Genomic DNA, 14,613 nt, shown 5'->3' on the forward strand with positions numbered 1-14,613 from the left:
GATATATTGTCTTATTCGAAGCATATTGATACATATATCTGGGATACTATCAACTGTATATACATCCTATCAATTGTGTATACATTAAATTTGAATACATATACAATAGATTGTTATAGGATTTTGCATCAATTTATACAAATTAATGTTTCATATATCCCGATTTTTGGTAGGTTTCTTAGAAGATACACTCTTACGCATTGAATTTGGAACAAATAATTCACAGGACCAGCTATCCAAAACTGAAAAATAAATAACTCAAAAAACTTTAAAATATTGGACTTCTAATCGAGGAGATTTTTTTTTTTTGGGGTTGGGGGGTTGGGGGGGGGGGGAGATTGTAGAAATTCTAAGGCAAATGGGTTTGGAACTTTAGTAAGGCAAAATTGAAAACAATTTCCCTACAAATACTCCTAATTTAACTCAACTTAATGGGTGCTAAGTTGATTAACCCAAAATGTGTAAAAAGTGCATTAATCTGAACTATTTTTTGCTAATTTGATGTATACGTATTTTTTCTATTAATTAACTTTCCTTTTTTTTCCGTATTCAAATCGCGAGATTGACTCGAAAAAGAATATTAAGTTACTTATACGATATCAAGTTAAGGCAAACAAAGGTGCTTCCTCATGGTAAGCAAATGACTTGAGGTTAATTACCCATTTAGCATGAATGATTTAGGACAAGTAAAGACTTCTTGCAAACTAGTAACTGGACATACTTAAACAAGGAAGAAAAAATAATTTTTTGCTAAAGTTAAACACACAAGACTGATTTTTTTTTTTTTAAAAAAAAATTCAGACAGCCTAACATATATTTCTTGAACAGGCCTTAAAAGGCCGCGCTTCCAAGATTGCCACCTCTTTTCTTTTTTCCCTTCACCTCTTCATCGGCGACGTGACTTCTGGTATCAATGCCTTGTTCTTCAACGGAATTCTAGGGTTTCAATGATTGACATTGCCATTTTTCTCCCCATTTCTTCATCCTTCACGTTTTTCCAACCGAATTTGAGCTTACTCTCCCCGAATTTCCTCTACATTTTGCTAAATTCTCATCGTTTATCCACCGACTCGTCTCTCTCGAAATTCCAAGTGATCACCGACAGTGAGCTCTGGTAATGACGCTGTCCTATCCATTTATTTTCAGTTAATTTATTTTACAGATTTAAAATTGATTTTAGCCTTTTTTGAAAAGAAAACAACAAGAAGATATTTTTATTCTATTATAGGCGTTTTATGATGATTCAAATGAAGCGTAATTCATCAATTGTTTCGTCAATTCCACAATTTCCTTTATATATCTCTTGTTGATGATTAGTGTGTGTGTGTATATATATATATACTTGGATAATACGTATATAATTTGGTATTATGAGGTTCATCTATCTAGGAAATTCTAGTAAATGGGTTGAAGATGTTACGTAAAAACTGAACTTTTGTTACTGTTGATCTAAATGTTGTCACTTGCCAATTTACGTGTGACTTTTCTAGTGGCATTGTGTCATATAATTCGAGGTGCAGTTCATGATCAATGCACTTGACATACCAGTTTTTCTGAGCCTTCTTCTGAGCACTCATAGTTTTTTATTTGTTTTTTTCATTCACATAATGCTGCATATCAGGACATGCATTTGTGGTTCCTTTATGAAAAAGGGACCTTCCACATTCTTTTTTTTTTTGTTGTTGTTGGATAAGTGAAACATTTCATCATGGGTTCTTGTGGCATTTTATTGGATAAGTTTTGATAATTCAAGTTCTAGTTTTGCCTGAAATTAACTTTTCCAGAGTATTACTTGGGGTAGGTTCCCATAGGCTGACAACCAATATAAACATGGTCTAACAATGATGAAATCCTTTGAATACTCGACACAGGGGAATGAGGATAGTTTATATAACCAACTCCAACTAACGTGGGATTGACGAAAAGTTATTGATGATTGAACATGGGAACTTCCTCAAATTTACCACTTAAACTTTACTTTTATGGTTGCTACTCTCATCAAAGTTGTTTCGCCCATAAACAGATATCCTATTACATGTTCTTAATGAATTTGACAAAGGGTTTACATCTCCTTTACAAATGGGTCCAATTCCCTAACATGTTTACAACTTGAGGTTATCTTATCATTCAAAGAGAATCTTGCTACAGTTTGTGATCAGAAGTTTGCTTGCTATTACGATCTTCCACACTAGATGCCTTCTCTTTGTTACCCATTTCCTTTGTGTTTTACATTTTTCTGATGCTATAACTTTGAAGGCTAGCATTCTTTATAGAGTGGAGGTTGTTATCCTGCTTAATTATCTATGCTAATGAAGGACCAATCTTTTGTTCATGTTAAGTAGATATTTACCTTGATACCCATGAATGCAATGCGAGTTTTACGTTTTTTTTAGCTAGTAATGCCCTCAAGTTTAGGCAGCCAAGGGTGTGACCTAGTGGTCAATGAAGTTGACTCAAAATCATGAGGTTTCAAGTTCAAATTCCTACAGAGACAAAAACACTAGGTGATTTCTTCCCATTTATCCTCGCTTTGGTGGACAAAATTACCCGGTACCTATTGCTGGATGGAGGTGACAAGTATCCCGTGGAATTAGTCGAGGTGCAAGAAAGTTGGTCCGTACATCACAATTATAAAAAAAAGTGCCATCAAGTTCAGATCTTTTTTATGCCAAAACTTTCTTACTTATACATGTGTTTATAATTTAACTATTGATGATGAAAAAAGACTTGTAAATGGTCACCCGTTCACTATGATTATTTACTTATTCAAATAAGCATATTAGGAAACTTTTAAGTGTTAGGGGGCTAAGATTGCTTACAACAGCAATAAGGTGGAAGACCCCTATTTGAAGTCTTACTGTGCTCTTTATTCTGCATGTAGTATTTTCTTGTCCTTCCATTAAATCAAGAATTATAGGTTGTTTACCTAGTACATAACTTAATCAAACATAGTTTCTAGTATGATATTCTTCAAATTTACTGGAAATTTATCTTTTCGAATCGTAGTTTCTCAAGAACTTGATGGTATGTCCTCTTGGAAGTGGGAGAATGGAAGCCTTGACAAGGCTTCTTGTAGCTGGAAATGTCCAACAAACAGCTTCAGGTGAATAATATAACTCAATCAAATAGTTTGTGTGTTTACGTCCATTAAATTGTACCCTATCATGTTAGCTATAAATCTTGACCTGGTATGGTGTACTCCTCATTGTCTCATATGCTTCTATTTTCTTTTCCACTATCTTTCTTCTTTTGTTTGTTGAGATATTTTACCTTTGTTTCTCACTGACTTCTTTCCTTGGCAGAGGAAACAGGCCGCCATAAATTAGCTGCTCAGTACATTCAAAGAGAATTGAGAGAGGCAGATGAAGCAAATTTGATTGATGAAAAAGGTATTTATGTTCTCTACCTTTTTCACCTCTGGTCCAGATGCTTGGCGGGGAAGATGAGATAAAGTTCATGTTGATAGTGGCTTGATTTGCATTCTTTGTTGATAAAGATCTATTTTTCATCTAGATTCTTACTTTTAACACTTAGGTACATACTAGTTTAAGAAATCTCAGTGTAGCAAGATTGAAGTTTCAGGTGTATCAATGGGTTTACCATTTAATGCATATGCATTTGCTCTTATTGTTCAATCATCTTGACATGCTCTTCTTGCAGATATGCACATGTTTGGTTTGAGGCCACTTACAGAACCTTTGCATTTGGTAAGGTCCAGAAAGTGCACCTGTTCATTCTTGACTAAGATCGTTCTACTTGTTGATACCATCAAAAGTTTTATTGCTAGACAAGTTTTCTTCCAATAATTGCTTCACATTTGTGTTTATAAAAGAGTATTTTCTTTGGTCTATTCCCAGTATTCAGAAAACATGAAAATAGAATGATAATGATATAAATGCAGTGCCATACATGTTTTCTTTAACCTCGTATATAGCTGAATAAGCTTTATCTCCAGGCTGTGCATGGACTATCATAATTCTTAAGGCAGAAATTACTTATCAAAAAGAAAAATTATTGCAGAATTGAGTTATAGGTAGTTGTACCATAACTTAGAACTCAACTACGACTTCCTTCTGAATGTGTATGGGGAGCAACTGCTGAATAAACCACATCCTTCAGCATCTATTCTGATAAATTACTCATCTTAAATGGAATAAAAGATCAGAGAAATTAAGGTGGAACTTCTATTTCGTGTTTTACTTGAAAAAGATAGAATACCCTCCCAAAAAAACTGTGCATGCTTTGTTGATAGAATGTCTCAATCGACTAAGCAAAAAAGTCTGATTTTGTAGGCTTATGCTACTGTGGCAATGTTGACTCTAGGATTTGATATGATGATATTTATGAGAAAGTTGAACTAGTGAGTTCCTTTGGACTTTGATATCTTGATTGAGTTCATGCATATCAAGAGATATTAGGTATTATAAAATTTTGAGTTTAGCGAAAGGAAGATAGTATTTCATAACTACAAAGTGTGAATAGATTGAAGATATATTTTGGCTGCTTCCTTGAGAAGAAATTAGACCTTTAAATTTAGCAGATGAGGAACGATATATATAAATACGAAGTTATAGCAGTAACTCTATTAGGGGGACAAAATTCTATTAATCAGTCAATAATTAGGCCTCAATCCCAAAATAGTTCGTATTGACTATATGAATCCTCAGCAGCCATTCTGTCTATTCGAGTCCACAATACTAAAAAGTTTAGTCTTTAAGACAAATTAGGATTCTTCTCAAAATTTCATATTTATTCTTACACTAATTGATAAGAATCGGGTTACTTGAATAAACAAGAAAATAATGCGGAAGCAAAATTATATAGATTACAACAACAACAAACCCAGTATAGTCCCACCATGTGGGGTCTGGGGAGGGTAGAGTGTACGCAGACCTAACCCCCACCTTAAAAGGTAGGGCGGCTGTTTTCGAAAGACCCTCGGCTTAAGAGAGAAGAACAAGGGAGGAGAAACAAGGAAAACAAGGAAAACAAGCCATAGGTCAGTAGAGCCAAGCATATAGAAAACAATATAAAAATATGAATAATGAGAGCGATAAAGTCAGGGTAGGAAAGATCGGGGATAAATGAGCATTAACTACTATAGATAAAATAGAATACCCAAAGTAAACTGGGCCAACTAATATAAACAGTAATCCTATGCAAAAATCAAATGTTAATAAACAAATGAGCGCAACTACGACTACTATGGAGAAAAGATAGGCCACCTAGCCCACTATCTTAGTCTGAGTCCTCCACAACCTCCTATTTAAGGTCATGTCCTCGGTGAGCTGCAACTGTGCCATATCATGTCTAATCACCTCTTCCCAATACTTCTTCGACCTCCCTTTGCCCCTCCTGAAACCGTCCATAGCCAACCTCTCGCACCTCCGCACTGGAGCATCTGTGTCTCTCCTCTTCACATGCCCAAACCATCTCAGTCTCGCTTCCCGCATCTTGTCCTCCACTGATGCCACTCCCACCTTGTCTCGGATATCTTCATTCCTAATTCTATCCATCCTAGTGTGCCCACACATCCACCGCAACATTTGCATTTCCGCGACTTTCATCTTCTGAACATGAAGTTTCTTGATTGGCCAACACAATAGAGTCGGTCTAACCACCACTTTGTAGAACTTGCCTTTGAGTTTTGGTGGCACTTTCTTGTCACACAGCACTTCGGAGGCGAGCCTCCATTTCATCCACCCTGCACCGATACGGTGTGAAACATCGTCGTCGATATCCCCATCTTCCTGTATAATAGACCCAAGGTACTTGAAGCTTCTTTTCTTTTGAATGGCCTGGGTACCAAGCCTCACTTCCCCGTCAGCCTCACTCGGCAGGCCACTGAAACTGCACTCCAAGTATTTTGTCTTGGTCCTACTCAATTTAAATCCTTTAGACTCCAACGTCTGTCTCCAGCCCTCCAGCTTGTCGTTAACTCCGTTGTGAGTCTCGTCAATCAGGACTATGTCATCCGCGAACAACATACACCAAGGCACCTCACCTTGTATTTGTCTTGTCAATTGATCCATCACCAGGGCGAATAGAAACGGGCTAAGAGTCGATCCCTAGTGCAACCCCATCGTAACAGGAAAGTGCTCCGAGTCCCCTCCTACCGTCCTTACCCTGGTCTTAGCTCCATCATACATGTCTAATCGCTCTAATGTACGCCATAGGTATACATTTCGCCTCCAAGCATCTCCATAGGACCTCTCTTGGAACTTTGTCATAGGCCTTTTCTAGGTCAATGAATATCATGTGTAAGTCCCTTTTTCGCTCCCTATACTGCTCCACCAATCTCCTTACAATATGAATGGCTTCTGTAGTCGAGCGCCCCGGCATGAATCCAAACTGATTCTCTGAAATAGACACACTACTCCTCACCCTCATTTCCATCACCCTTTCCCACACTTTCATAGTGTGACTTAGCAGCTTGATACCTCTATAGTTGGTGCAACTTTGAATGTCTCCCTTGTTCTTGTACACGGAATTGATTGTACTCCACCTCCATTCTTCCGGCATCTTCGATGTCCTGAAAATGACATTAAACAACGCAGTCAGCCACTCCAATCCTACCCTACCTGCATTCTTCCAAAATTTCCCAGGGATCTCGTCAGGTCCGGTCGCTTTTTCCCTGCTCATCCTACGAACAACTCCCTTAACCTCCTCAACCTTTATTCTACTACAATACCCAAAGTCGCGACGCCTATCCAAGTGCTCCAAGTCTCCCAACACAAAGTCTCTGTCCCCTCCTTCGTTCAAGAGTTCGTGAAAGTATGACTGTCATCTCTGTCTAATGCGGGATTCCTGTACCAGTACTTGACCATCCTCGTCCTTGATGTACTTCACTTGATCCAAGTCGCGTGCCTTCCTCTCTCTTGCCTTGGCAAGCTTAAATAGCTTCTTATCCCCGCCTTTGTCCTCTAGTTCTGCATAGAGGCGTTCAAAGGCTGCCGTTTTAGCCGCCGAAACTGCCATCTTCGCCTCTTTATTCGCCAACTTATACTTTTTCCTGTTCGTTCGCTTCTCTTCATCATCCTTGCTATCTACCAACTTTACATATGCCTGCTTCTTTGCTTCTACCTTTCCCTGGACTTCTCCATTCCACCACCAATCCCCTCGGTGCCCACCATGGCGGCCTCGTGAGATCCCCAGCACCTCTCTAGCTGTTTCCCTAATGCAGCTGGCCGTCCTATCCCAAATACTGCTCGCATCCCCCCTACTATCCCACGCCCCCATAGCCATCAGCTTCTCCCCCATCTCTAGGGCACTAGACGGAGTCAGACGACCCCACCTAATCCTCGGTCGGTCATCCACGACCCTCTTCTTCTTCTTCCTTCTTATCTCCAAGTCCATGACCAATAGTTTATGTTGGGTCGTAAGATTCTCACTTGGTATGACCTTGCAGTCCTTACAGAGGCTTTTATCATCTTTTCTAAGGAGCCAAAAGTCTATTTGCATCGCCGCCCTCGAGCTACGAAAGGTTACCAAGTGCTCCTCCTTCTTTGGGAAACTCGAGTTGGCCACCCTTAAACCAAAAGCTTTTGCGAAATCCAGGAGTGAGGCTCCTCCACTATTCCTGCACCCGAAGCCAAATCCTCCATGCACCTCGTCATAACCCGTCGAAACAGACCCAATGTGCGCATTGAAATCTCCTCCTTTGAATAGCTTCTCAGTAGGCGGTATACTGACCACCACTTCGTCCAAGTCCTCCCAAAAGCGCCTTTTTGTCTCCTCGTCCAACTCCACTTGCGGCGCATAGACACTAATAATGTTCAAGGTGAGCCCTCCAACGACTAACTTAATCGTCATCATCCTATCATTGGTCCTCCTAACCTCTACCACCTGATCTCTAAGCTTGCTATCTACTAAGATCCCTACTCCATTCTTAAACCTCGACTTGCCCGAAAACCAAAGTTTGTACTCATCCACCTCCTTAGCTTTAGGTCCTACCCATTTAGTCTCTTGGACGCAAGCTATATTAATCTTCCTCTTCTTAAGAATCTTAACTAACTCTATGGACTTTTCCGATAAGGTCCCAATATTCCAAGACCCTACTCTCAATCTAGAAGCTCCCTCAGCCCCCTTAGCCCTCCCAACCCTGGCCCTCGATCCCAACCGAGAACATGACCCTAGTCTACCATCGCTCACTAAAGCCAGAAAAGCAGAAATACGCTACTGAAAGGATACTCTCAGATAAACGGACGATCAATAGTATAGCACAAGTTAGCAATTGTTTAATAACAGTGAGATAGGTACTTAATTTGGCAATGCAATAAATATTTATAGGCTAAAATATCGGAAATGGGCTATTGGAGGTACCAACTCCAAGTTAGTAAAACCTGTTCATTGTTGAAGCACTGTTCACTGCCGGAAAAACACTGCTCACTCGCCGGAAAACTGGATACAAATATATGGTCAGCCTCGGAATGCAGAGGCGACCACCCTGGGAGAAAAAACGAAGTCGAAAAATGGCCGGAAACTGCCACACGCGCCGGCGCTTGCAGCGCGTGGCGTCGCAGATCTGCGGCTTCTGGCGGCGCGTGACAGCGCGCGGCTGAGCAGATCTCAGAGGAGCTAACTGGGGTTTGCTCGCCTGAGTGTTCCGCACCTCGTGGTGTTGTTGGTTTTGGCAGCAAGCGCAGAAAAATTGAAAAATTGAAGAGAGAGAGTTTGTAAGCGTAGAGAGAACTAGCCGTTAGCAGAGAGTTTGTAAGCGTAGAAATTGAAAGGTATGTGAAATTCGAGAATAAAATCCCCAAATTTCAAGAAAAGTGCTAAAAACCCTAATTGATCTTAGTATTCAAAAATTAGCGGATTAAAACTAATTATGATACTGCTAGATTCAATTCAAGAACTTAGATCAAAAGTGATCTAGACCCCTATTTCGAAGAAATTAGAGAGACAACAATTAGAATGAGACTAATTACCTTCTTTAATTTATGAATAAAAACCAAAGATATCAAGTTAAGAATTAATCTTACCTCTTAAAGAATCGTTCTTATAAGGTCGTAAGATAAATCCATAGTCACCACACACAAAGGTGTAAAGAAGAGAAATCTCTCAAATAATATTAATCATCATGCCTGTCTCAAAATAATAAAATTCACCCCTATATATATGGAAGACCTATCACAAATAGAATTGATTCAAATCCTACTTTTATGGAAATAATAATTAGGAAACTTTAAACTAGGAAACTTTTAGACTAGGAAACTTTAAACTAGGAAACTTTTAAATAAGGGAACTTTTAAACTAGGAAACTTTGGCTTTGAACATTTAGTGTTTTGGGATGGCTCCCTTTTGGGCTTCATGTGGCCCTAATCTTCTTCCTTTGGGGCTTGAATTTGGACAGTTCTTTTGTGATAAATATTTTCTTGATTTTTCATTGAAGCTCGTCAATTTTAATGAAAGTAGGCCAACACAGATGCTATCATTCCCCTCTTCTTGAAAACAATTCGTCCTCGAATTTGAAATCTCGCAAAATCAAGAAGACATGCATTAGCAAATAACACCCATTAATCGAAAAAACAAGGTAATGACCATGTGTCCACTTAACCCAATTAATCCTAGCATGTATAAATACTCCCTTATAAAGCATGTAAGCATCATCATCTCAATAGAAAGTTCTCTTACTTATATAAGCACAACAAAATTCTCCTCTAGATGCCATTGTGAATGAAACATGCAACTCCAATTTAATTCTAGCAATAAAGTACTCTAATGAACATGACAAAGACGATACAAGATCCCTAAAAAAATGCATCAAATTGAACACTTTTATGACATATCCAAGCATCCTCAATTATACCACCCACCAATTCTTCTATATACGAGCTATTCACATAAGCATTGAAGTGCTCATAGTCATGTACCTCCTCATCACTAGTAGAAAACATATTTTCAATTATACCACCCACCAATTCTTCTATATACGAGCTATTCACATAAGCATTGAAGTGCTCATAGTCATGTACCTCCTCATCACTAGTAGAAAACATATTTTTAAACTCACAATCACCAACACTTGAAGAATTATGACTCATCACATATAAAGAATCATATTCCAACAAGTTATCACACAAAAATCAATTCAACACTAGAATAAGGAAAGAATCATCTAACCCATTCACAATCCTCCTCACACAAACATCACATCTCTTTTCAACAAGTGGGAATCCACAATCAACTATATCATGCTCAATTTTAAAAGAGCTCAACTTACTCCTATTGAACTTGGAGATTATAGTTAATGACTTATTATATAGCAAGATATCATCATCCTCAAAATTAATATAGTCACCAACATAAGAATCAAGAGTGTAGTTCATTACCTCGAAAAAGACCTTAGGTGTTTTAGGAATACCAAGAATTTGAATAAACCAATTATACATACCGTACCTCATCTTATGTAGCAAAGGAGTAGCATTACCTCGTTTTTCTTTGCTCTTTGGTGTTAGATCCAGTATTGCCTTGTTGAACTTTTTGCTATGAGTCTTATCTTGAACTGATCCAAAATAATTCTCTTTGTCTTCATCATTCTCATCAACATGCACTTTTTCAGTTGGACTTGTAGTATCAACCACCTTAGGATTAAACTCATCCAATGATGGTTTTTCAATGCAAACTTTCTCATAAGTATCTACAAGAAAGTCAAAACAACTAGAAGAAGTAGGAATGTTATAGTTAGAATAAGAAATAACTTCACTCAAGCTCTCTTGTTTCTCTCTCTACCTCACGACCATCCTTCTCTTTTATGCTCTCATGGTCATCTCTCTTTTCTTTTTTATCGATCTTACTTTTTTTCTCACTTGACATTCCATTCACTTCACACAACACAACACATCCTCTCCTTTTTTCTCTCTTGAAATGTCAACATGTACTCCCTTACTCTCATTCTTTTCTCTCTCAAAATTTTTCATTGCTTCTTCATAAACTTGGGATGAAGTTAAAGGCGCAAGTATATATTTTCTATTATTTAACTCAAGAGAAACTCTATTCTTTTTCCTATCATGAATTGCATTCCTATTAAATTGCCATGGGCGCCCAAGCATGATGTGATAATCTTGCATTGGAATGACATCACAAAGGACATTATCAGAATACCTCCCAATGGGGAAAGAGATCATGCATTGCTTAGTCACCTTAAACTCACCAAAATTATTCATCCATTGTCGTTTATAAGTAGTGTGTTTGATGCATATAAGTTTCAACTTCTCTACCAGGTATGAACTTACCACATAACCCCACTTTCACTATCAATAATCATAGAGAAAATATTACCACATATCCCAAACCTTGTATGAAAAATATTTTTCCTTCTCAATTCATCAAAGGTGGCATTCATATTCTCCAATCGTGTGATCGCACTTTAACATAGTTGGCGTCGTTTTGAATTACAACTTTAGTTTCCTTAACTGTTTCAAACATCTCAAACAATATCAAAGAAATAAATCTCTCAATTTGGTTTTTTTTTCCTCTATCAATTGATATCACTCTCTTTTGCTTTTTTCTCCTTAAATTACAACCTTTGGATGGATCCTTCAGGATTTATATATAAACCCTATTTGTAACAACGTTTTAGAAGTAAGATGCAGAAAGAAAATAATTTATCAATACCCAGACGAATTGGAATTGATGAGACAAGAAAAATACCAATTTGTGTACCAAGAAAAAAACTTCAAATTTCCCCTATTCTTGATTTTCCTTCTTGATGTAGGAAATCAAGAAACACAATAACCTTGAAGTTTCTAAAAACATCTTAATTTGTAAGAACTTGAATTTTTTCTCCTTTTTTTAAAAAAAAATATAATTTTCATTTTTTTTTTGCTTTTTTGCTATGTAACTTAAATTTTAAGCTACTACAACAAAGATAAAAAAAATTTCTTTTGAAACTACCAAGATTATCAAGAACAAAACTTTGATTGAATCACTCTGATACCACTTGATATGAATCGGGTTACTTAAATAAACAAGAAAATAATGTGGAAACGAAATTATTATATAGATTAAAGACAAAAATTGAAAATTCAAGAATAAAATCCCCAAATTTCAAGAAAAGTGCTAAGAACCCTAGTTGGTCTTAGTATTCAAAAATTAGCGGATTAAAACTAATTATGATAGTACTAGAGTCAATTAAAGAACTTAAATCAAAAGTGATCTAGACCCCTATTTCGAAGAAATTAGAGACAATAATTAGTATAAAACTAATCACCTTCTTTAAATTACGAATAAAAACCAAAGATATCAAGTTAAGAATTAATCTTACCTCTTAAAGAATCGTTCTTATAAGGTCGTAAGATAAATCCATAGTCACTACACACAAATGTTTAAATAAGAGAAATCTCTCAAATAATATTAATCATCATGTCTGTCCGAAAATAATAAAATACACCCCTATATATATGGAAAACCTATCACAAATAGAATGAGATTCAAATCCTACTTTTATGGAAATAATAACCGGGAAACTTTAAACTAGAAAACTTTGGCTTTGAACATTCAGCGTTTTGGGCTGGCTCCCTTTTGGGCTTCATGTGGCCCCAGTCTTCTTCCTTTGGGGCTTGAATTTGGACAGTTCTTTTGTGATAAATATTTTCTTGATTTTTCATTGAAACCCTTCAATTTTAATAAAAGTAGGCCAACACGGGTGCTATCACTTATATAAGTCTCTAACCAGATTAAAAAGGACTTTGGAAAGCACTAGGCTTAGTATAAGTGTGAGAAATATATGAGAAAAATATTATTGAATTGTTTATCTACATTATTACACAGAGACCCTATGCATAGACACTACAATACAATTCTTTACCAACGAGGATACTGTTTACTATTTCTATTCTTATTACTATTTATATTCCTATTCCTATTCTAAGTAGGATTGTATATACCTATTCCTATTCTAATACTCCTCCTCAAGCTAGTGCATACAAGTCATATGTAACTAGCTTGTTACAAATGTAATCAATATGAGGAACGATGAGGAGCTTGGTGAGAGATCTACAAGTTGATCACTCGACTTCACAAAATTACTATTCATATTCCAATTCTTATTCTAAGTAGGATTGTATATACCTATTACTATTCTAATACAACCCCTCAAGCTAGTGCATACAAGTCATATGTACCTAGCTTGTTACAAATGTAATCAATACGAGGACCGATGAGGAGCTTGGTGAGAGATCTACAAGTTGATCATTCGACTTCACAAAATTGACAGTCAATCTCAATGCGTTCAGTTTTCTCACGAAATACTGAATTTGATGCATAATGCTAGTCAATCTCAATGTGCTTGGTCTTTGCATGAAATACTGGATTTGATGCACAATGTCGATAATATATAGAGCGATAAATTCCTAAATTGCAGTGTTAAACTTTCCAAATCAAGCTTGAGAAGATTGTTTCAGACCATAGAGTGACTTACATAATTAACATACAAGGCTACTAGACTCCTCCTGAGTAACAAAACTAGGTGGTTGCTCCATATAGACTCTTTCACAATGTAGCGATCGCCGGAAAGTGCTCAAAATCTGGTATAAAATATATGGATCGTCTTGGAATCAATAGACGAGTCGACATTAGATAAGAAAGTCACAGAAAAATTAGTCAGAACATACTCATGCGTCAAAGTTTTAGATTTGATGACTAAAAGTGGTCACAATCAGAGAAACAAAATTATATGAGTAAGGTCGGAATGATGGCATGACCCTACTGAAAAATAGAAATTATATGGGTAGGGTCGGAATGATGGCACGACCCTACACAAATAAGAAAGTAGTCACTGGAAAGATGGCATGGTGCTACACAAATCGGATATGAAAAAGTAGTCACCAAAAAAATCGCATGGTGCTACACAAATTAAATATGAAAAAAGTAGTCACCGGAAAGATGACACGGTGCTACACAAACAATGACGGATATGGGGTTGATACAAAACAACCCTAGAAAGTCATCGAAAATTGACGTACAATGACTTGTCTGTCTGAGTTTTCTTCTCTTGAATATGAGATTCATACATATATCATTGACCCCACTTTTGTTAACGTAACCATTGGCCAAACGGGCGGCATATATGGGTAATAGCCGCCCGCTGGTAGCGAAAGCTCTTTGATTCTCTACCAAGATCGTAGAGGCTCTGATATCATGTGAGAAATATAGGAGAAAAATATTATTGAATTGTGTATCTACATTATTACACAGAGACCCTATTTATAGATACTACAATACAATTCTTTACCAACTAGGATACTATTTACTATTTCTATTCTTATTACTATTCCTATTCTAAGTAGGATTGTATATACTTATTCCTATTCTAACAACAAATATAACAATGACTAAGCTATTTTTCGACTTGTGGTGTCGTATGTATAGATTCTTTGCTTCCATCTTGTGTTCTACCCTTAATTAGTTTGCCTTCTGATAAAATCTTTACTAACAATTTTGTTTATGTTTTTCTCCTTTAAAAAGGATAAAGTTTTTTCTAATATTTCCAACCATATGATTCTGTGTACCTTATTCCATTTTGGCGCTTTCAATCATCATAATGGATTAGAGAAGTTAAATTATTGTTCCTAATTCAATAACCCTATAAGCAAAGGTTTGTGGATTTCT

The 14,613-nt window shown here is 36.9% G+C and overlaps 1 protein-coding gene across 4 annotated transcripts in view; it reads left to right on the forward strand.

Moving 5' to 3' along the window:
- The first annotated feature begins 754 nt into the window (after positions 1 to 754).
- Positions 755 to 14,613, forward strand: part of LOC129887248 (uncharacterized) — a 42,701-nt gene continuing 28,842 nt past the window's right edge. The window contains exons 1-4 of one of the 4 annotated variants that reach the window (XM_055962271.1): positions 755 to 1,114; positions 3,007 to 3,103; positions 3,303 to 3,389; positions 3,661 to 3,707. In XM_055962271.1, the coding sequence (XP_055818246.1) occupies positions 3,022 to 3,103; positions 3,303 to 3,389; positions 3,661 to 3,707 (216 nt within the window). In that variant the 5' untranslated portion in view covers positions 755 to 1,114; positions 3,007 to 3,021. The remainder of the gene's footprint in view (positions 1,115 to 3,006; positions 3,104 to 3,302; positions 3,390 to 3,660; positions 3,708 to 14,613) is intronic. The other 3 variants (XM_055962272.1, XM_055962270.1, XM_055962269.1) reach the window with 3 other exon arrangements.

The sequence above is a fragment of the Solanum dulcamara genome, chromosome 4, assembly GCF_947179165.1.
Source record: "Solanum dulcamara chromosome 4, daSolDulc1.2, whole genome shotgun sequence".
NCBI classification, from domain to species: Eukaryota; Viridiplantae; Streptophyta; class Magnoliopsida; order Solanales; family Solanaceae; genus Solanum; species Solanum dulcamara.